The sequence below is a fragment of the Leptonotus elevatus genome, chromosome 2 (assembly GCF_054856555.1).
Source record: "Leptonotus elevatus isolate MCC_2025b chromosome 2, RoL_Lele_1.0, whole genome shotgun sequence".
Lineage (NCBI taxonomy): Eukaryota > Metazoa > Chordata > Actinopteri > Syngnathiformes > Syngnathidae > Leptonotus > Leptonotus elevatus.
In genome coordinates this window covers 41,878,648-41,901,323 of record NC_141240.1, presented here as the reverse complement: position 1 = coordinate 41,901,323, position 22,676 = coordinate 41,878,648, and the positions used below count along the sequence as shown (strand labels likewise).

Below are 22,676 nucleotides of genomic sequence, written 5' to 3'. Positions count from 1 at the left end.
AGGAGTCGAAGAAATATGAACATAGCTATGATGAAACTGCAGAGAATGAAGGCGAGTTGTCATTTGCCTCATTCCAAATATTTCCAGATACGCATCTGGCTCCTCTCATGATGGAACTCTTGAGAACAATAGAAGGAGCACTTGGCCCCACTTGAGGGTGTGGCGGGAGGGCGAGCAATGCAAGGGTGAGCTATGTGGCCTGCCTGCGTGGATGCGACCCGGTCGGGGCGGGGACGCAGGATGTCCGCACGGCCCACTCAGACCCACAAAGCCTCAACGCAGACTCCAACGGGAGGAGGCGCGCGTCACGTGATCGTGTCAATGTTCACGCGTGAGGCCGGTTCTGATCAAACATGATCCAGCCTTAAAGTCAAAAACGAGGAAGATGTTTTATTCCGAAAAAGTGTCTTTTCTATTATTTTAAGCCACTGCAACATTGTGTCGTTTTCAAATGAACACTGTGCTTAAATACACACACACACGCACACAAACTACTTAATTAATTACATTACATTATTACTATAAAAGCTTCATAAGAATTGTACCTAAATCTATGAAAACAGATTTTAAAGACTTCGAGCAAATAGTTGTACTTGAAAGTTAGATAGAAATGAACTGTAATGCTTTAATCCACAGTATATTTCCATTTATTTTCTTTGCACCTGCTGATAATATATTGTCATCAATTTTAAAATGTTTGATTGCACTTAATGTTTTAAATATTTTTCATTTTTGCTTATATTTAATTCAGGGATTCTATACTATACTATACCATCCTACCATAGAAATAACATTGGTTGATTTAAAATTTGAGTTCAACCAGCTTAGTGGAATGGACATACTGTACATATATATTTATATATATAAAACTTTCATGTTTACATACATACTACGTCCGCGTTCTTTATTACTCCTTTGGGAGAATTCCTTAAGGAAAATGAAAGTTTGAAGATTTCATCTCTGATGTGGATTCGAACAAACCACCACAAACAATCAGAGTATTTGAATGGACAAAATGTCAGTTCCTTGAGTTGTCTCGTACGTGCGAGACGTTTGGTCAGTCTCGTCTTCAGCATCATCTGCCAACAGGAACTTCCTGGCTCCTCTTCCACTTTCCTGCCATTGTTCTCTGCGCTGCCACCATCAGGCTCCGCCCAGGATCTTAGAAAAGGTGGGGTGTTCAAATGGTCCATTACAGGCACGGGGAAGGTGCGGTTGTGTGAAACGTTTCATATCGGCAAACATTATCGCTAATGTCCTCTTCAAATGTGGTCATTGGCATTTCTCAGTTACTTGTTGGAGTAATCGACACGCCAGGCAGAATATGACTCTCACAACAATGTATTCCCGCAATGAAACCATTCCAGCATATCCCACGTTGGAAATCTAATATGAATGCTGTCGCATCTTTGAGTCCTTCTCAGGCTGTTCCTGAAGCGTGACTGTGAGATGCAAGTTCATTTGGCGTGCAGGAAGGAAAAGGAGTTGCTGGGAAATCTCGGACGGACGGCGGCTCCTCAGCGAGCAAGAGTCATCCCAGCTGGGCGTCACTTCCAAGTCATCTCAGGGTCGCGGGCGCCTGGAGAGACCGCGCGGATTAAAGGAGCCGCCAAAATAGGAAACCTTTCGGCATCTGCGTGTCGCGATGTGTGGCTAAAGCAGGCAGAATTCTAGGAATTCCACGGGAATTCAGATAAGATCATCATTAAACAAAACGGGAACTTCATGTTGTCACAGCAGCAGTTGCTGAGTGTTTAATAGGGACAATAAATGAATAGAATAAAAAATCAAGGCTTAGGGTTATGTACTAGACGGTTTCTCAATATGAAAAACGGAGAGATTGGTTTCATGATTTTGCCAAGTGCGGTTTTCCTAAGAACGTATGCGACAATGTTCTTCCTATGAACACATTACTTTGCAAATTGGAACTCACTTCCTCCACCGACTGTATTTCTGTGATAGATATTTTCCTAGACTAGCCAAGCCTTCACAAGGTATCCCAGCAACTGATGACATTTCACAAGATAACACGAACGGATAAAAACGGACACGGGCGCAAATGAAGAAACCGCTTCTGGTCAAAAGTAAGTCACAAGAGAGGCCTAATCTATTTCGAAAAGCCCAAACTGTGGCTGAATGCTGACGTGAAACACCTGTGGGCCCAGGTGAACAGAGTGGCTAATGAGGTGGGCGTGGCTTATTGGCAGAGTTGAGCAGTGAACAACGGCAAACGCTACTTCATTTATATGGCGCGTTTCCACCTTCCAAGGCCCTCAAAGTGCTTTCAGTCCGACTACGCGTTCGCCTGCCGATGTGGCAGCATCAGGAGCAACCGGGACCTGGTTCAGGATCTTGCTCAACGGTACTTTGACGTGGTCGCAAAGGCATGGGGTCAAACCCGCAACCTCTGGGTTGGCAGACGACCACTGTGCCACTGAGCCACGCCGCCCCATCCGTTCCCGCCGAAGAGAAAACGAAGCCTAATTAGGGCACGTTTAGTTGGGGCCAATTTTGCATAACGCTGAATAAAGGCAGCACTCGGTCGGCTTCATGCAAGTACACGAGCTTTTACAAAAAAAATGGGCTCCACAAGCTTCCGTGAAAATGCTAAACATTGAGACTGGGACCAGGGATGGCGCGGCAGCGGGGCTGCAGGAGGATTGTAGACCCGTCAGAAATCGGTTTAGCCTTTCCAGCATTTGAATTCATATTCTAAAATGTAGTTACACATTTTTTTTCTCATCCCGGTTAAACCCTCTTTCAAATCCAAGTCTAGTCTCTAAATGGGACTTTGTTGGTATTTTTGGATGGATGTATTCTTGTTCATTTTTGAATGGAGCAAACATGCTTAGATGCATGCATGGAATTTTTGCAAGCGTATGTGTGAGCAGCAATTGAATGCATGAAATAGGTTTGCGTCCGTAAGCCTGATATTGAATCGATGTTCTGTACGGTCTTGTTTTAAGAACCTTAACAAAGTCTGAAATGGGCGACGGACACGCACCTCTGAGTCACACCATATCCACATGTTGAAATTTTCCCCACAACATGAAAATAGGCAGCCGTCTAAAAATGACCTCCTCTCTTTTTTTAATGACCTCCTCTCCAGATGCCTGGCACGGCTGCAGGAAGTGGCGAGAGTGGGCTTGCTTTTGGTGTTGGTACGGGGGTGAGGTCGACCCTCAAACATGTGCAGGCTGAACTTCGGCCCTTGCTCTTCCTGTAAGGACGCCTTCCTCCTCGCAAGCTCTTTGTGCTCGCTCGCACACCCCGACGTTGCCAAATGAGGAAACGCCTGCCAAGTCAGCATGCGTTCGTTCTCAAGCGAGAAGCCGATCATTTGCGGCCGAAAAGAAATACACTTTGTGTCCACTGCTTGGTTTCATTTCAGCCACCCAGTGAGGAACTACTTCTGTTTGCGGAGGCGGGGGCGTTTGGGGGGGGCTCCTAAACGGAGAGTTGCTGCAAATGAACTGCGCACCCTAGAGGAGAAACTTCACCTTGGGAGTAGTTTGCTCTTTTATAAGCGTTCAATACATGTTTATTTTATTCTCGTGCTTTATTGTGTGGAATGAGATCAGCCACCCCGGAAAAAAAGACATTTATTCTAAATCAATTGTCAACAATAAACAAATAAATTTAAATTTACAGTCAAGCATGTTGCATTTACAGGTGACATTGAAAGAGTTTGAGCAAAACACACAAAACATTTTAATGAATGAATATGTTTATGAACAGAAGTTGAATTAGGATCAATAATTAGATTTAATCCAGATTGAGAGCTACTCGTGTCAATTTAAAGGTGAATGTTCTGGATTGAAAAATGTGTTCGTCTGTCATTTTCCTTATCTAAATCTCATCTCTTAGGCATTTGTTGAGAACACTTTTACTCCAAAGACTATATGAAGGTTTCACAGACAAGATGAATAAATAACGGTGGCCTTCTACCAGTCACACTTTTTTTTTCCAAGCCACGTGTGACAGCAATGATGTAACTTTCATCCACAGCGCTCACAGGAAGTGGAGTCATTTTCTCAAACTCACACACCCACATTTCTCCTGCTATTTGTGTTTTATGAGAAACACACAGGTCCGATGTCAAGGCCGAACTCCTGATTGGCCTTTCCGATGTCCATGGGCGCTACGTCCGCAATGGGCAGCCTGACTGGGGTTTGAGTCCTGTATTCCAACACTGTCTTGGCCCATTTGCCATTCGACTTCTGGCGAGAAAGAAGACACAAAGCATGGACGTTTTTCCCCATCTCTGATATACATGTTTTTTCTTCTTCCATTTGTTGAGGACTTACCACACAGCCATCTTCAATGACGGCGTATCGCAGGCGGTTGTTGCCTTGCGCCCTCAAATCCTGACCGTTGGCCCCTTTCAGGATCAGGGCTTTCTTCATGGTGCCCTTGCCGTCCTTATAAGCCACGCTGTTCTTGCAGTGGTAGGCGATGCGCTGGTGGGACTCTTTGGAGAGACGCTGCAGTAGCTTGATCTGAACTGCTACCGCATTTGGCTGCTCTTCGCTGTTTCCGTAGCGGAACTGAAAGGGTTTGACCGTGTTACGCTCGTTCAGTCCCAAGAATACTCCCAAAGTACCACTGATCTCATTCAAGTATCCGCCAAGCAGTGTAAAATGAAGCGGCCCAAAGATGCGCCATGAACCGAATGGTGGAAAATGGACGACCCCTATTCAACGTATAATTGGCATCCTTTGAAATTCATTGGAGAAAATGTCCCTATAATTTCTTCAAAATATGCTGAGAAACATTCACTAATACCATTTCTATTAAAAACGGGGGTCAGAATAGCAATAGCTTCTTTTGTTATACCACTAATTCTATTATTTACAACCATTCAGAATTGGTCAGCGGTGTCCAAAAGTAATCAACATAAACATATCATGTGCTTACTGGAGTTCCGCCGTACATCTGGGCTCCGAACCAAATGGGTTTGTTGACAGTGGGAGTGGATTTTGTCCACCATGATTTGCGGGAAATGTTGGCTGGATTAGCAGCGATGCAGGTTTCACCGCTATCCATGTTGCAGAAGACTTTGATGGCATCTTTTGTGCTTCCTTGGTTTGGATCAACCCAGTACTCGCCTGGAGACAAACGGAACATATGTATGTTAATATTGAAGCAGGTTGAAGTTGTGTATGTATTACTGAGAAGAAGAACCTTACCACTTGGTTTTTGTGGGTAACATTGCTTGATGTCCTGACATGTCTTTGCAGGGTTCTCCTTTGTCCCATCTGGACTGCGAATGTTATGCACATGCCTGCTAAGGGTCTTCAGAGCCGAGTGAACAATGACGGGGCTCTTTTCAGGAAGAGCCTCATCTTTGTTAAACTCCGGAAGGGGAGGAGGGTCCGCTTCCACGTCATCCTTGAAGAACTCCTCAGTTTCTGGCACGCCACGCTCATCGAAATCCATGGGAACTGCAAAGTATTCATTCACAGCTGCAGTGGGAGGTCCAGGTGGACCTGGAAGCCCAGGAGGTCCTGGTTCTCCCTCAGGGCCCTGAAAAAAAAAAGGGAATAGCATGTGGGCTTTGGTCAACTGGAAGACAGCTCAACATCGTACCAACGTGTTACCTGAACGCCGACGTCACCACTGTTTCCTCTGCTCCCAGGTGCACCCATTGCTCCTGGCTGGCCCATGTTACCCTCCTTCCCAGATGGACCCACCACGCCTGGATGACCCTGTGGAGTCATAAGATGATGTAGCTCTCTTGGGTTTTATTTTCAGTTCAGAGAAAGTTTTCTGCATCTTACCCTTGGCCCAGCTGGTCCAACAATACCTGGAGGACCTGCATCCCCTGTAGCCCCCTGAAGGAGAAAAAAGCATCAGTCATATTCACTTGTTTTTCTCTTCAAAGACACATACAAAGATATAATATCCACTTACAGAAATTCCTGGCAAACCGTGGAGACCAGTAAAACCTCTGTGACCTTTCTGGCCCCTCTCTCCTTGTTCACCTTCTGGTCCTTTATCTCCCTGAGGTCCTTGAGGGCCCTAAAGAGATTACAAAAGAGATGTAATATCCTGTTTGATCATAGAGAAAATGAGACTGTGCAGGGATTCTCACCGCTTTGCCTCGTACACCAGGCGCTCCATGGGGTCCAGAAGAGCCTTTGGCACCCTAAAACCCCAAATATGCAAAAGGCCATCACAACGGTGTCACCATTTACTGAATGCTAGAATCATTGCATCGCCATAACTCACATTGTCACCGCTTGGTCCAGTACTACCTGTCGCTCCCACCGGACCCTCATTTCCTGGAGAACCTGGGCCTCCAGCCAGACCCTCGGGACCTGGATTACCTCGATCGCCCTGTAAAGCCACGCAGCTGATGAGCATACACAGATGTCTGGCCGCAGGCCTCGTAACATGTCCACACCTACCCTTGCCCCCATGAGTCCGTCTGTGCCGGGAGGTCCTTCTTCTCCAGCCACTCCCTGATTGAACACAAACAACCTTAACACACTCATACAAATGACTTGTGGCAAACCCTACTGCCAAAACCCAACAACCTCAGGGCCCGGATCGCCACTTGGCCCGGTAGCACCCACAGCACCAACTCCACCAGGAGGACCCTTTCCACCTGGGACTCCAGGAGCTCCCGGTTTTCCAGGTAGACCCTACATAACATAAGAGAATGTTAAATTGTCATCATGGTTCAACTGCCTCGAGCAGAGTAAGTCCCGCATACCGCAGTCCCGGGCAGGCCTGCCATAGCTCCCTCTCCTCTCACTCCAGGATGACCAACAACGCCTCGCTGTCCTGCGGCACCAGGAGGTCCTGAAGGTCCAGTAGGACCCTGATGATGAAAGACAAGACCAATCAAGGACTTTTACGTTTATGCAGCATGTGGGAGCGTGCTTAATGAAACTACTTTCTACTCACCGGGGAACCGTCTTCTCCAGAATCACCCTTGTCTCCAGGTGTGCCTGCCGGGCCTGGAGCGCCAATCTCGCCTTGAAGTCCAGGGCCTCCATTTTCCCCACGAATACCAGAGGGGCCCTGCTTTCCAGTAAGGCCAATGACTCCATCTGCTCCAACAGCGCCCTAGCACATACATGCATGCAAGATTCCAAATTACAATACCATTTGACCAATTAGAAAAGTCCTATTTTTCCCAATGTTATCCAAGTGGACTCACAAGAGAACCAGGTGGACCGACACCTCCAGCTAAGCCAGGGAAACCAGGAGAACCCTGTGGGAAGAGAACACTTCTGATGAAGCTTGTGTCAACAGCATGTGCTGAGTTTTTCGACAGGACTGTGGTGGCCAACTCACCGCTGCGCCCTGCGTTCCTCTGCCACCTTTGAGTCCAGTCAGACCGACCGGGCCCTAGAACATACATCTTCATTAATTCATCAAGTAAAATATGGCAGCGAGGCTGGGGAAAAGATAAACTTGCCAGCAAGCTGAATTCTCGCGGTATTCACAAACACCGCAAGAATCCATCTTGTACTGCTCCTGCTGATCTGTTCGCAACCGACCTTTTTAGGTCGGACCAATCAGGCATTGTTTAGGTCGGGACATGAAGCTGTGACGACATCAGGAAGTCCGAAGCCGTTATTTGGAAACAAACAACGAACCAAACATGGCGACACTGGACGACGAATGCATGGGCGCTGCAATTAATTCTGTTCTCGCAGAATTACTCACAGTTTCCTTTTGGAATTTGAACAGCGAGCGGTGCTTCGTGCATTTTTAGCTGGTAAAGATGTTTGTTTCCTTTTTTTTTTCCTACGACGATGACGACATTCACATTTGTTGCTGAGATTGGTCCAAACTAAAGTTTGGTAGGCGTGCACAAGTTGGTGCATCGCCCAATCAGCTGGTAGTATTGTACAGAGAACGTGCCGCCTTTCCCGAGCAAGCTCACAGTTGAGCGGTCCCAGATGTGGACAACTCACAATTATCAACCCGGCTAGCTTGGGATGCACAGATAAGCATCCGATGAAAGTGCTGGCTTTTGTTTTGTCGACGTCTGTGTCTTTAAGGGTCTTTTGTTCACTTTAGAAGTTTGTTTTAAATTCAGGGCTCACGACACGTAACAAAATCCCTACTCGGCATTGACCACACAGCAGAGAGGGCGGGATTAGCACTGACTCATTTACATGGAAGAGGACTGCCCCCTCAAGACTGCCCAAGTCCTACAAGGGGGTTATAAATACAATTGGCAATTGTTTTGAGAAAAGTGTCAAATCATAAAACGTTTCCTTCCATTGCAGACCTGTACTCCCGATATGCCGGCTATTCCTGGTGGTCCCGGTGGTCCTCCCTCTCCCTTAAGGCCTGGTTCTCCAGTCTCCCCTTTCACCCCAGGTTGACCTTCAGCACCCTGAGAAAAACCCACCAAAAAGTAAGCATGTGCAGTTTGGACCAATTACAGTATATGCTAGAACGTTTTGAACTGATGACTTACAGCAGATCCAGGAAAACCTGCAGCACCAGTTGCACCAGGCTCACCAGTTGAACCCTGTTGATGGCACACACTTGAAAGTCAGAAGCAACAGTGATGATAATAAATTCTGATGACATAAGGGGTTTTTTCCTCACAGGTACTCCTCTTGTTCCTCGGCGTCCGTTGGGTCCCGTGGAACCGGGCTCTCCCTGGAAAAACACAAACGCACATAGAAAAGGAGGCTTTTGTATTACCTCAAGTCATTTAACCAAATTCATATACTGGAATGCCAATGTCATGTTTTAACGCAAAACCTAAACATTGAGTCTTACCTTGGCGCCGTTGGCTCCGACTGCACCCGGAGGTCCAACTGGACCAGAAACACCCTTAAATAGACAAATATGTGTAATTATAGAAAATATGCCACACATTGATCATCAGACTCTTTAATAGTTTAAGACGTGGGTTTCCAGTGTCCACACTATTTCCTCTGAGGGCTGCATGCAAAAAAAAAGGAAGAAAAAGGATACATAGGCCAAATTAAAATTCTTCTACTTTAATTTTGTTCAACACACTAAAAGCAATCTATCAAGCAACTATATATTTAACTGTTTTTAAGTGCTTTGTCACAGCTTTCTGTTCAGCCCTGTTTTAAAAGGTTTAAAAACAATCATTAGGATAAATGATGCCTGTTTGTCAGAAATCTGCTCCAAACAACTCACCCGAGCTCCATCAAGTCCAGCTTTGCCTTCCAGTCCGATGTCACCGACAGAGCCCTGTTGGACGAGATCCTCATTTTGACTTCATGTGTCAACACTGAAATTGTTTTAATCTGGGTAAGTTGCAGGCGGCACTTACCACGTCCCCCTTTGGGCCGGGGGATCCTGAGATGCCTCTTTCCCCTGGCATACCCTGAAGTCCTGGACTTCCTATTTCTCCAGTAGCTCCTTTTACACCGGGCTTTCCCTAAAATACACCAGCGCTCGGATTAATATTGACCATGGCTATAATTTGAAGACAGAAACAGTGGCATGTTTCCCCTCTGATACCTTGAATCCATCTGGACCTGGACTACCTGGAGTACCCTTAGGTCCCTGCAGACCTTTGGGTCCGGTTTCACCTCTCCCGCCAGGAGCACCTCTTTCTCCCTGTTGGGGACAGTAATGTCCAATGATGTACAGGATTCAAATTTGACACTGTAGAAGAAAAACAAGAGCTGCTGACTTACCCTCAATCCGGAAGTTCCGGCAGAACCTTCCTCCCCAGCAAGTCCCTGAGCGCAACATTAAAATGACTTCATTGGTGGATCGTTACTGAAGCATTCTGTGATACTTCATTTGATCAGGAACAGGTAAATATTTTCAAATGACTAATACTGTGTGTCAGATTTGTATACACACCTCACTTCCTGGTTTACCAGAGTCACCGGGTGGACCTGGCACTCCAGGCAAACCCTGAAAAACACCCACGCTTGTATAAACAAGCAAGTTCATGCATGAGTTCAATTCAGACGTTTTTGTCGTGGTGAATCACCTGAAACCCAACGGGTCCCTGTGACCCTTGCTCGCCTCTCTTCCCTGCAGGACCCTGGATAAGAGAGCATAGTAAGAAGATTGAGGATTGAACTGGATTCTGCTTGTTTTATCCAAGATTAATCTGCACAAGTTTTTGGTTTCAACTGCATTTCGGTTCTCCCGCTCACTGCAAACAAACTCCAACATGTTAGCCTACTGTTCATTCCCATGGACGTTTTCTTGTTTGTATTTCTGTACATACTGTATATACAATATATACAGAATATAAGGCAAAGATGCTTTGATCAAGGGACTGTGGCGAGAGTAATCGGATTCTGGTAAAGATGATGAATGAGCTACTTACCGCTGGGCCAGTTGGACCAGCAGCGCCCTCCTCGCCGTCTTTTCCGTTCACTCCCTGGAGGACGTTTTGTGCATTTTATCATCACTTCAGTTCTTCATTGGATTAATAGTACATTTACTTTTGATTTGTAACAGAAAAGAACATACCCTTTGACCCTGTGAGCCAATACTGCCAGCCTCGCCATTCTTCCCAGGATCACCCTGAAAGTTACAAAGGAGTCAGCATCCTCTTTACTGCGTCATCAAATGGATTCTCAGATGATGCCAATTGAGTAAGGTCAAACTGACAGAGAGGCCTTTTGGACCTGACAGGCCCATGATTCCAGCTAAACCGCGACCTCCTGTTGAACCCGCTGGGCCCGGTTTGCCGTCATCTCCTGCCGAGCCCTGCAGCATGAAATGCTCATGAAAAATGCAGCATTGGCCGCAAAAAGACTCGTCAAGAACGATTGTTACAAACCTGCGGTCCTGGTTTGCCTTCTTCTCCGTCTGCACCCATAATTCCAGACAGACCCTGATGGACACAACATAGCGTGAGGATTGCATTTATGAGAGGTGAAGCCATGCGACAACAAGAGGCTTAATGTACTACAGATTTCAATTGGACTTACCCGAGCACCAGTTAAACCGGGCTCTCCACTGCGTCCCAGATCTCCTGCCGGACCTTTTGTGGCCAGTGTGCCTGGTGGCCCTCTTTCGCCCTGAGCTCCCTGCGATGGCAAAATAGCAATTTTGAAAATGTGACAAAGGAGAAACTGATTTGCTATTAAGGCAAGACAAGTAAAGGCAAGTTAAGCATAGCACTATTTACACGTAAAGTCATTTACGGAGCCCCAAAAAAGATAGACATCAGAAGAATGTTTTCGACTTGTGACAAAGAAGCCGTAAACAATACAATTTTCAGGTCAGATTGAAATGTACCAGCAATTTGAGCAGATTTTATGTGTCCAGGAAGATTGTTGCACAGTTGAGGAGCATAGAAACACAATGCTGCTTCACTTTGTTTCTGGTCTGAAAGTCTCAAAGGGTCTTGAATAGATTTGGCTCACTCACTTTTGCACCTGGAAAACCATCCGTGCCATGGAACCCACGATTCCCTGGGATGCCCTGTAACAAATCCATTCCAAAAAAACAAACAAACAATGTTTGTCATTGTCAAGGACATTTGCAACTACTTAACGAACGAAGCATCCCAGTTAAGACATATTGCGCCAACTCACAGTCTCGCCTTGAGGTCCCAGGTCACCGACGGACCCCGCATCCCCTCGAGGTCCACGCTTGCCCTCATCTCCCATGGGGCCTAGCAGACCTGGAGCGCCATGGTCGCCCTGACAACAGGTTACAATCACAGAAGGTTAACCTGTGCTCCACTAAGCTGTAAGTATTTTTTATATTGAAAATTCCGTACTCTTTCTCCTTTAAGTCCGGCTTCTCCTCTCACTCCAGCCACACCAGCATCACCCTGGAGAAAAGATGGCATAAGATCACGGAAGTGACAAAAGACACAAAGAAAGTGCTGTCTCTCATTTTAGGCTGTTACATCTTGGCCTTTTGGTCCCTGTGCTCCTGTGGTTCCTTGGGGTCCTGGGGACCCAATCGGGCCAACGAGCCCTGATGGACCCAGGCCACCTCCGAGGCCCTGGAAAGAAGTCACAGATTTAATGACAAACGTCACTGATGCTAAACGAGAAATTGGTATACTGGCTCACGTACTGTTGACCCCCTGGCACCTGGCGCTCCATCAGGCCCCTCGGCTCCCTGTTCGCAACCAATGACGTGCTGAGTTAGTAACGACAATGTCAACTTTTCATGTCATTAAACAGATCACTGTGTTTGCCCGCCTGCTTTCCGGTGGGGCCTAGTGGTCCGACGTGACCCGCATCTCCTCTGGGTCCCTGCTGACCTGGACTTCCTCTCACACCCATGTTTCCCACTTCACCCTGGAGAGGTTCAAAGTAACATGCAATAACGAATTCAAGAATTCAATGGATCGGTTGATCGCATTTGTCAAATTTCAAGGCAAAACTACAATCATACCTTCTGTCCCGGCCCACCCGGGAAACCTGGCACACCAGGGATTCCAATAGGACCCTGTGATTGAAAAAAGGAATGATCATGATATTGGGCCAAAATTGATAGTCATTGTAATGACACCAGTTTTTGGAAAATGTTGGACTCACTCCAAGTTTATTCTGGACTTGAAATGACATGAATTGTACTCACCAGGGGACCTGATTTGCCAACATGTCCGGCTGCACCGCGTTTTCCCTAAACCAGAAACACATCAAATCTCTCAATGCGGCAACATTTAAGGCACTCCAAATCAACATATAACGGATGGTTGTTCCTACCACAGCACCGGGTGCACCAGCCCTTCCCCTTTCACCCAATAAGCCTGGTGGGCCCTGCAAGACAATGAGTTCTCAATGCCTGTCCACATCCAAAGTTGCAATCTGTTCATCGTGTGTGTTGCCTACCACTGGGCCAGGAGCACCCATGGCCCCAGAAGTACCAGAAATACCCTGCAGAACACAATGAAGAGTAGCCGATGAATGTGAAAGAAACGGTACTGGCTCTGGTTTTGGGTTTTGTCATCAAACTTCAAATCCTACCTTGACTCCAGCAGCACCGGTCTCACCTCGAGGACCAAAAATGCCCCACTCGCCCTGTTGGAGGAGAAATTCACAAGTTCATTGCTCATGTCCAAAAACGTAAAGAAATTTGAATACGAATGTACCTTGTGACCTTTATGACCTGGGACACCTGGACTACCCGGTAACCCTCGTGCACCCTAATAAGATGGCATCATTAAATATGAAATGCTCTCAAAAGAATGTCAATCCAAAAAGAATGTTGATGTAGGAAGTGTTTGCCTACCAGTGATCCTGGAAATCCCAACTCTCCTGGAGCACCAGCGGGTCCAGCTTCCCCCTAAGCAAATTTAAACAATAGTTATACATGATGATCAAGCTCAACATAATCTTAGTACACAATCAATCGGATCAATGCAATAACTTAATATGGTTATTATTCATTGATAAATGTCACTCTGGTGATGTCTCACTGACATCAGGACCACTTTTTCCGGTCAAGCCTTCTGGTCCTCGAAGACCCGGTTCACCCTAAGGATGAACACAAGGGAATGTCAAAGTTTGAAACTTTTAGAGCACATCCAAGAGTGCAGGCTTGGCACGAATGTCCGAATAGCAACGTGAAGACAAACCACATGTCCCGGTTCTCCAGCCTCGCCTGGCAATCCCTGGCCACCGGCTGGTCCCTGAACAGGAACAGACAGAAAATGCTAGCGACTATGTTTTACAGCGACAGTTGAAAAAGCGTTCATTTGCATTCTGTCGTCTGCCCGCGTAGCACAGGTGTCAAACAAGATGTCAAACTCAGGTCCCGGAAGCCAGACCCAGTCGGTCATCATCAATTTCTGTGGCCCACTAAGGCAACTGTGTGTTCACTTCCTAAAATGCTCTTGTGTGTGGAAATTTGCCATTTTCTTTCACTTTTTACAGAGCAATTGAACAACATAACTATAATTGGAAACCATAACTAGAATCGAGTTTAACACCTCTGCGTCAGGTTTAAGGTGTGTGCAAAACCTACTGGCGGACCAGTCGCCCCAGCGGGTCCTCGTGATCCTGCTTCACCCTGAAACGGTAACAAGTGGCTTAGTGTCGGGCGGACCACATCAGAAGATTCCTAATGGTGCGGACATGTTGGCGTGTACTCACTCTTGATCCTGACACCATTCCGGTCAGGCCTGCTGACTTTTCATTGAAACCTGAAGCCATTTGTGACATAAAGTTTCCCTTTGGGTGAGAAAAAATGGACATTATCAATGCTTTTTCCCTCTTATTTGGATTTTTTGCCTGTTGACGGTGAATTGCTGTCGGAAGAATCCTTCTCACCCCAGGAAGGGAAGGAAAACCCGGGGGGCCCGGCTCGCCTGGATTTCCGGGTATACCGGGCTCTCCATCAAAACCTGGAGGCCCTTGGAATCCCTGTAAGTGTGATCGCGATTACATGAAATCCAAAATGTAAGCTTCGTTGACTTGTGTTTGAACATCAAAGCTCTCACAGATGGAAAGACAGCGATTAGGATGATTCCTAACTTGACCGAGTGATAGACACTGCTCTTCGTCTTAAGGTCAAAGTTCGCCATGCTTTCTTACCCTTCTGCCTTTAAATCCTCGATGTCCATGTCTTCCCTGAGCACCCGGAGGACCCTGAAATGGAAACGCAGCACATGTATTCATTTGAAATGCAAAGCGCCATTCGGACCTTGTTGCTTCTTCCATCTATAACTCACTGAGGGTCCTTGAGGTCCGGGGATCCCCACAAGCTGAGCGAGCCAGAGAAAATAAGAATATCATATCATCAACTTTCAAAACAAGAGTACTGGTAATCATCCTTGACGTTGCGTGCATCTCTATATGTTAACTTACATGTGGAATATCACCAGGTTCGCCCTTCTGTCCCTAGAAGAAAGAAATCAGAAACTCATTTCAATACTTGGATATTCACAATTGAAATGACTTTAGAAGACAAACTTTTTCTTTTCATCTCTACCCGCTCTGGGAAAAAATGGAGACTAAAAACAAAAAACATTGGACTTTTTTGATATGTTGACCATTTTTCACTGAAGCAAATAGATGCTCTTAATGCCAATATGTCGATTTAGAATTTTGGAGTTATGCCAACAGTCGTTTTTACAACAAACTAAAAATATATATAAAATCTTCAAATAGCATAATCACGGAAATAAATCATTTCTAAAAATGTCTTATTTTTTTCCAGAGCTGTGTGTCCATACAATGTACTTTTTTATTCTTCCTATAATGCTAAGTAAAGGTATTGGAAAACAAATATGATGACTTACCCTATAACCCATGATTGCTTGAAGAGAAAGTGGAAAAAAAAAGAAGAAGAAGAAGAAGAATATATTTATCAAAAAATGTTTTGCAGCTGGTGATGAATGCTTTAACTTTACAGGGCAGCGCACCCTTGTGGGCAGGGTGCATAACTACAGATTGATCCCCGCGGCCTTACCGATGTGCCTGGTGGCGCTGGCCAGGTTCTGGCACACTGGGCAGCACTCGCCCTCTGGGGTCACGACCTCGTGGCAGTCGGGCACCACCTCGCACTGCACGTCGCTGCAGAGACTCACGCCGTTGTCGCACACGCACACGCTGCACGGCGCGGGTTTCCAGATGTCGTTGTGAGCGTACATCTGGCCTTCCACTTGGCAGCTTGAACCCGCCTCCTTCACGGGAGCTGCAAGCACAGAATCAGTCAAGGACCAAATCAACGTCGGCCGGTGATTGCCACCACGATGATGCGTTCGTCTGTCGACCCGTGACAGGAAGAACAATTTGGTTTTATGGCAGAATTTGACACTAAAAGTCGAATCGAGGCGAATTCAACGTCTAGTAAATCTCTGACAAAGTGACGCAGCCTCCACACGAACCTGCGGAAGGGTCTGCCGCGGGAGTGGCCGCGGGTGCGACGCACACCGGGCAGCACTCGCCCTCCGGGGTCACCGACTGGGCGCAATCGCCAAGGTCGTCGCAGATCACACTCTCGCACGTGGCCTTGCCGGACTCACACACGCAGATTTTGCAAGGTTCGGGGCTCCACATTTCTTTGTTGGCGTACTCGTGTCCATTGTCAGCACACGTATCTATTTGGAACAAGTGCATTTTTCAGACTTAATTATGCAGTGTTAGCTCGGAGTTTGAACATAATTCGTTTCTGCGAAGTGTTCAAAGTCAGAATTGTTCAACCTCCCAAACGTTTTTTCCCATAGGAAATCATTCAAATGCAATGAATCCGTTCCCAAGCTCCAACATCAGAAAGTTCCTATTTTAATTTCTATGTATGTTTTTTACATTTACACCCTGTGCAGTATTAAAACAATAAAAACAATACCTTGCCTTACCTGTTGTGGTGTGATGGCATCAGTGAATAGCAAATGCTATGTTAATGCTAGTGCTGCGTTTGTGTATTTTACATTGGGCATATTGTTAGACTACTAAGCGGTCCTTGCGTGCGTTGTTTAACATCAGGTACGTTGTTGAACAGCGAAGGGGGGTCCTCGTGACAGTATTGACAGAAGTCGTCACGGGAGTTACAACGGCGTGATCATCTTCTTCCGAATTCCACTGTGGTTCGTAGTTTTGTCGTGTTTTTCTTTGCTGCCACTGGCACTGTTGTCTTTCTTTGGGCCCGAAATTGTCGTGGAAAAATCCAAATGCACTCGCGAGTATGGAGCACTTCCGAGAGTATTGACGATCTGACAGAAAATGAGCAGTTCATCGTCTCAACGACCGCAACGTGAGCATTCGGCATCGCTCGGCGTCGCTCGGCGTCGCTCGGCATCGCTCGGCGTCGCTCGGCATCGCTCGGCATCGCTCGCTTCGCTCGGCATCGCTCGGCATCGCTCGGCATCGCTCGCTTCGTTCGGCATCGCTCGGCGTCGCTCGGCATCGCTCGCTTTACTTGGGTGTTCGAACTCCGAAAATCAGTTCAAACTCCAAGGCATTTTTTACTCCGATTTTTTGTTTGATGTCCGATTTGTGACGATTGACATGATTTTTATTATCCATATTATTTATGGCTCAAGTATCAGTACCTGGTTTGATTGTTGGGGGATTGTGAGATTACAGCAAAGGATGCGTTGACCTACTTGGATAGCAGATTATCAGGAGGAAAAAAACAATTCATCAGAGAGTTAGCTTTATTGCAAGATGGTCTACTATTCTAAACAGAAGAGATGCTATCATTATGATTGTGGCTGTTGCTACTGCTACTCTGCTATCCCCAAAATAGCTCTCTAAACACTTTGACAGTCTTAAGTGGCTTAGAGTAGAGGAACGAGTGACACAAATGAAACGATGTATGGTCTATAGGATTTTAAATAATGGGGTCCCAGTGTATTCGATGAATCGTTTTTTCTACAATAAGTGAAGTTCATGACCTCGCCACCAGGGGTAGAGTCTCAAACCTCATCCCTGACAGATTCAAAAGAAACCACAATGGAAATAAGCCTGTGGCTTCGTTGTGTTTTTAATCCCTCTGGCAGCAGTCGCGTCGTTGTGTGTTTGTTAACATGCTTTGTTGTCAATAAATATTTCAATCAATTCATCACAAATATTGAAGACTCCATTTGAGCCTGAATGGTTGTTTGTTTTCTTCTGTATGTGCTCTGTGATTGGCTTGCGACCAGTCCAGGGTGTATCCCTGCCACCCCTCGCACAAAGTCAGCTGGGAGCGAATCCGGCTCACCCACGAGCCAAACACAAGAAATAACGGATGGATGGATTTTAGTTGCCGGCAGAGCGGCATTGCTCTGCCGGCATTCGAAGGTCAAATAATGAGTTCAAGTCATTAAGATGAAATATTTGGGGTCAAGGAATTTGTGGCTAAGGCAAACGAAAATAAAAATAGATATATTTTGAACTTGTAATGTGTTCTGTGTTTTATTGATGTTGATATGTTCAATAAAACCATAAACCAAAACAAAGAAACGGAGCAATCATGAGAAGATTTGTATGAAATGTTGCGTCCCACTCGGAGATGATTGAAAAGGGGAATTCTTTGCAATAAATTGCGTTTGACTTTTGATTGTGCTGAATTGTTTGTCGTATCCCGCATCGTCAACATCATCACCCATTTTCCATTAATGGCACTGGAAATGGAAATGGACCATGAAAGTCGTTCCACAAAACAACCCGCATGGTTCCATTCATGTAATTGGCGATTGTTTTCAACTGTCCTTTTCACTGAATCCCAAGCAGGAAGCGGAGGCACATTAATGTGACATGAGAGATCATCAGGGGTGCTGCAAGAAGTGATCCAATTTCACTTGTCTGAGAATTATTCCTGATAACGATATCTTCAACTATGTACTCCAGCGACATATAAATACAGGCACAACAATTAAAAGCGGTTTCATTCGATCGTAGGCGGTGCCATTTCCATTTGTAAGATTTACGTTCAATTACATTAAAATGGCTCAAATTTCACAGTCACAACACGAGTCCCCCCAAAATTCCAGTATTCATACTTTTTGTGCCGTTTTTGTTGTTATTGAGATCTTCAGAATGTGTTGGAATGGACTGCTATTTATATTGTGCTTGTTTTAGCTATGGTGCCCAAAGCACTTTCTATAGACTCCCATTCATCCAGCAGTGGTCAGCTGCTGCCACGCAGGACGCTGCCGGGTCCACTGGGAGCAAATCGGGCCCGCTTCAGTGTCTTGCTCAAGGGCACTTCCACATGGTCACCAGGGGTGAGGATCAAACCCACAACCTCATAGATGGAAGATGACTCCTCTACCACTGAGCCACGCCACCCTTCACGGGTTAATTGACTCAATAAATGTTGGGAAAAACGGCACTACATTTTGCCCGATTTTCTTAGGCAGGCATTCTCACGATCAGCGGAAAAACAGGCTTCATTTTGGCGCCGGGGCGAGTCTCGTTTCATGCGTTTGTGAATTTGGCGGACCGTGCAACATGTTCCGGTGCATGGAGCTGCCACATCGCAAGAAGGTTCGACAGACACGCTGTTGCACGATCGGGGGTCCAAGGCCGACTCCATGCATGGCCACCGACAACATCCGCGAAGGGAGATCTTGCAGTTGACTTGGAGAAAAACGCACTTTCTCGTGCATGGACCCCAGCCAGTCAAGTTCTGCTTTCGCGAGCTCAAGGACTGTGTGCATCTCAACCGCCGTGATTTGAAAGAGAATGAAGGGAGCTGCTTCGTTTGGCCAGCAGTCAGCAGCATTCCATCCCACAACGGCGCAAAAGCCCTTCTCCTATCTTTGCTAATTCAAGCCAAATACCAAAAGAAGGAAAACCTCACCCGTGCGCGCGCTTAGACTGCGCTTTGCACTAGACTTGCACGGGGCACGAAAATAAGGCCCTTCGTGGGCGTAATAAAAATGTCTTCGATGAAATCATTCATGGGTATATTTAAAGTCATTATTTGGAAAGTTATGTGACTCCAAGGCTTTCTTATGTGAATATATAACATTAAAAGTTAATGACAAAGAGAGAGCACAAAAATGAACATGAATGGGGCTTTGCGCCGCGACTTGGTGATTACGGAGCACTTAAGGTGCGCTTCAACGCATGTTTCATCTTGACAAGAATTCAACAAGTGCCATCAATCCATCGGACTCAACTCCCGGCATCATGAATCTTGTCATCGACCCGTCATATCACCTCATTATGACATACATGAATGCATTGCATTGTTTTGATGGCATATTGAACGGAATGGCCTTTTTGCGTGCTGGCGAGAAGCCGTCGATGGCGCTTTTGTGCGGAATGCGGCCACCTGCTGCAGACTTTGCGAGCTGCCTCGTAATTATGTGGTGGAGCCTCCCCCGCGCGAGACGCTGCTTCTCACCAGCAGCAGTTATTTTTAGGGGAAACCACAGTCGATGTTATATACGTTGGCTTTGGCATGAAACGTGTGGTTTGCCTTTTTTTGGCGGGGGGGGGGGGGTGCCACGCCCGCAGTTGCCTCCTGCAACCCCCGCTGCAGAACTGACAATTTGTTCTTCTCAAGATAATCATAAAAATGAAAATACATATATATAGAGGCCAATTTTGACATCCTTATGTCATTAGTTCGTCAGCACTATTTTAATGGTCAAAGACCCCCAAATTCCTCGCAGCGATCTCGTTTGCGTCTTTACAGCCCACAAAACGTGGAACAATTTGTGCCACCTGTTTAAAAATGCCGTCCTCCACCCGAGCAGCACAAAGAAAGCAACAAGTTGCATCAGTTGATCCTGCAAATGGAAGTCGTCTGCATAATTCGCACCCTTTCACTCAGGGCGTGTCTTGTGTGCCTCCGGGCTCGAGTCTGACCAAAATTAGTGGCCTGCTTTTGTCCGTCCCGTCCGCGAGGCCACATCATTACAGGAATGGAGCTCGAACCCCTTCATTGGGTGCCGACCGACCTCGCACCGAAATAGACCGGCCGCTCCTGTGAGCACATACTCAACTCAGCGGGATTGTTTTGCTGTTTTACTTCCAGCTTGGCATCCTTGGGAGGCAGAAAAAGTGCCCAAGAAGGTTAAATCACACTTTTGTTTGTTTTGAATGTTGTCACGCACATCGCCGGCCAATCTCACAATCTGTCTGTGCAACTTGGAAAACGTAAGGGACAGTCGAGGAGGATGAGGAGAATGCGGCATGCGAGCCAAAAAAGAAAAGAAAAAGATATCTGATTGGAGGTTCATGACGTCACAAATGACGTCACAAACGACATCACTGTGACGCAGGCAGCCGTCGATCAAAAAAAATGATGTTTGATTCTCGGCACTGCAATGCAAACGTTTTTAAAAATGTCATCATGATGATGTACATAAAAGAGTCTTAATCCACTTTTTTTTTTATCTGAACTGGATGCTCTTTCAAACCTTTCAAAAATTGCAGGAGGAAATTCAGGGGGGGGGGGGGTGACTATCCATCCATCCATTTTCTATACTGCGTCTTTATTAGGCTTGTGGCCATCGAGCAGGCGTGTCAAACCCTTTTTGTTTCAGTGACCCACTTTGTAGTTCCAGCTTCCCTTATTGGGCTGTTTTGACCGTGACAGTCCCATCGTATCATTAGATAAACACAACAAATTGATGGTTTGCTAGATGCTTTTTTTCGGGAAATCAGAAGTTAAGGATAATAGTTTGTTGGATTATTGTTGAAATCACTGTAAAAAGGGTAACAAAATGACTGCTGCATCTCAATGTTATTATTTATTATACATGAAAATCAAAATTAGAATCAGACTCCAGCAAGGATCATGGAAATACACACACATGACTCGCTTTCGTGGGCCACACAAAATGACGCGGGGGTCCAGATCTGGCCCCCGGGCCTTGAGTTTGTCACGTGTGATCTCGAGTTTAGCTAACATTGGGCGAAAGGTGGACTTCACCCTGGTACGGTTGCCGATCAATCACAAGGCACGTGTCGACAAACACGCACTCACGATAAACGAGTCTTCAGCGAACCTGTCGTGCAAGGCTTGCGAACGCGCAAGGACGTCGGAATATGCCGAGAAAAACACACAAGCACTCAGACAACAGGCAAACTCCACAAAGGTTCGAACCTAGAACCTCTCAACTGCGAGGCAAACACACAACGCCATAGTGCTGCCAGGAAAAAAAATATACAATTTAAATGAATTATATTAAATCTGTGAACTAAAATGTATCGTCTCCATGAAAACACAGGGTGGCAGAGAGATAAAAAAAAAGAAAAAGAAACAATGCCAAAAAAATAAGCTACTCACCATTGTTGGAGTTTTCCTGGCAGGAGACTGTAATCACCTGAATGAGGGAAATGGCGGCCAGGAGCAGCGTAATCCTCAAGTGCACGGAAAGGCCCATCGCTGCACGCCAGCCACGCAAAACACACTCAAAAGAGGAGCAGCATCCAGCCCCAAAGATCCCGATGTCCCTGAGTGCAGCCAACTCCCGGATGAGCTGGGCTCCTTCTCCTCCTCCTCCTCCTCCTCCTCCTCTTCCTCCTCCTCCTCACTCTTCATCATGGCCAACCACGCCGCCAGACGCCGCTCCAGTCTTTGAACAACGTACGTAATTAAAGGCTGCATGAAAATCCTTTGGGATCGAGTAAGAATGTCGAAAGATGGGAAAGCAAAAGAAAGAAAGAAAAGAAAAAGTTTGATTCCGCGTGACCTTTGACCCTGATTTGGAGCGATAGCGTACATCGATCCAGCACATCTTTTCGTGAATTCTTTTCATTGGCTGATTGAGGAACTTCATTTGGATGCGCTCACACATTCTCACCCTCGTCCAGACGGACTTTTGAACACATGCGATCGCGCTATGGTCATCGAGAAGGTGTGCCCGATCGTTTGATTGGCATCATGTGTTCGTTCTTGCAGCGCACAAGTTGCATCATCCGCTTGGTGGACAATGATGCCAAAATGGAGCATCAAAGGGGCGGGGCATAGGAGGCGGGGATGGAAAAATTAGGAAGATGAGATCATCACGTTTGTCGTGTGATGAACGACAATTCAGAACTGACATCCAGAGATCAATATTGAAAAATAAACTGCCAGTAGATCAGCTGGTCAGCGTTTTATACACTAAAAATGGATTGGTAAAAAAAACAAAAAAACTCAAATCTAGTAGGTTAAGCTTATATTGGCTTGATTGGTCAGACATTTTATTGGTTGGCCAAACAGCCAATGAAATTGGTTACAATGGAAAGTAAGTCAAGATACATCACTTGGAAATATATTTATTGTATCAACTTAATGTATTTATTAATTATAAGTAATAGCAATATATTATAATATAAATTTTAGTGTTTGGAAATGGAAAT

At 46.0% G+C, this 22,676-nt stretch overlaps 1 protein-coding gene across 1 annotated transcript; it reads right to left on the bottom strand.

Annotated features, from left to right (window-relative positions):
- Positions 1–3,656: 3,656 nt before the first annotated feature.
- On the bottom strand, positions 3,657–21,771 carry LOC147180081 (uncharacterized). Its single transcript, XM_086068391.1, has 55 exons — positions 21,619–21,771; positions 15,776–15,988; positions 15,358–15,582; positions 15,188–15,204; positions 14,754–14,786; positions 14,618–14,650; positions 14,481–14,534; positions 14,217–14,309; positions 14,040–14,117; positions 13,912–13,956; positions 13,523–13,576; positions 13,368–13,421; positions 13,177–13,230; positions 13,037–13,090; positions 12,912–12,965; positions 12,777–12,821; positions 12,651–12,704; positions 12,523–12,567; positions 12,337–12,390; positions 12,141–12,239; positions 12,013–12,057; positions 11,840–11,938; positions 11,708–11,761; positions 11,520–11,627; positions 11,353–11,406; positions 10,911–11,009; positions 10,760–10,813; positions 10,588–10,686; positions 10,447–10,500; positions 10,301–10,354; positions 9,956–10,009; positions 9,823–9,876; positions 9,651–9,695; positions 9,472–9,570; positions 9,281–9,388; positions 9,145–9,198; positions 8,755–8,808; positions 8,578–8,631; positions 8,444–8,497; positions 8,252–8,359; positions 7,306–7,359; positions 7,169–7,222; positions 6,913–7,074; positions 6,719–6,826; positions 6,540–6,647; positions 6,411–6,464; positions 6,232–6,339; positions 6,095–6,148; positions 5,914–6,021; positions 5,781–5,834; positions 5,601–5,708; positions 5,190–5,526; positions 4,918–5,108; positions 4,308–4,547; positions 3,657–4,220 (listed from the first exon to the last, which is right to left on the bottom strand). Exons 1-55 carry the CDS (start codon positions 21,713–21,715, stop codon positions 4,074–4,076), a joined length of 4,746 nt encoding a protein of 1,581 aa, XP_085924517.1. The 5' UTR covers positions 21,716–21,771; the 3' UTR covers positions 3,657–4,073.
- Positions 21,772–22,676: the final 905 nt, after the last annotated feature.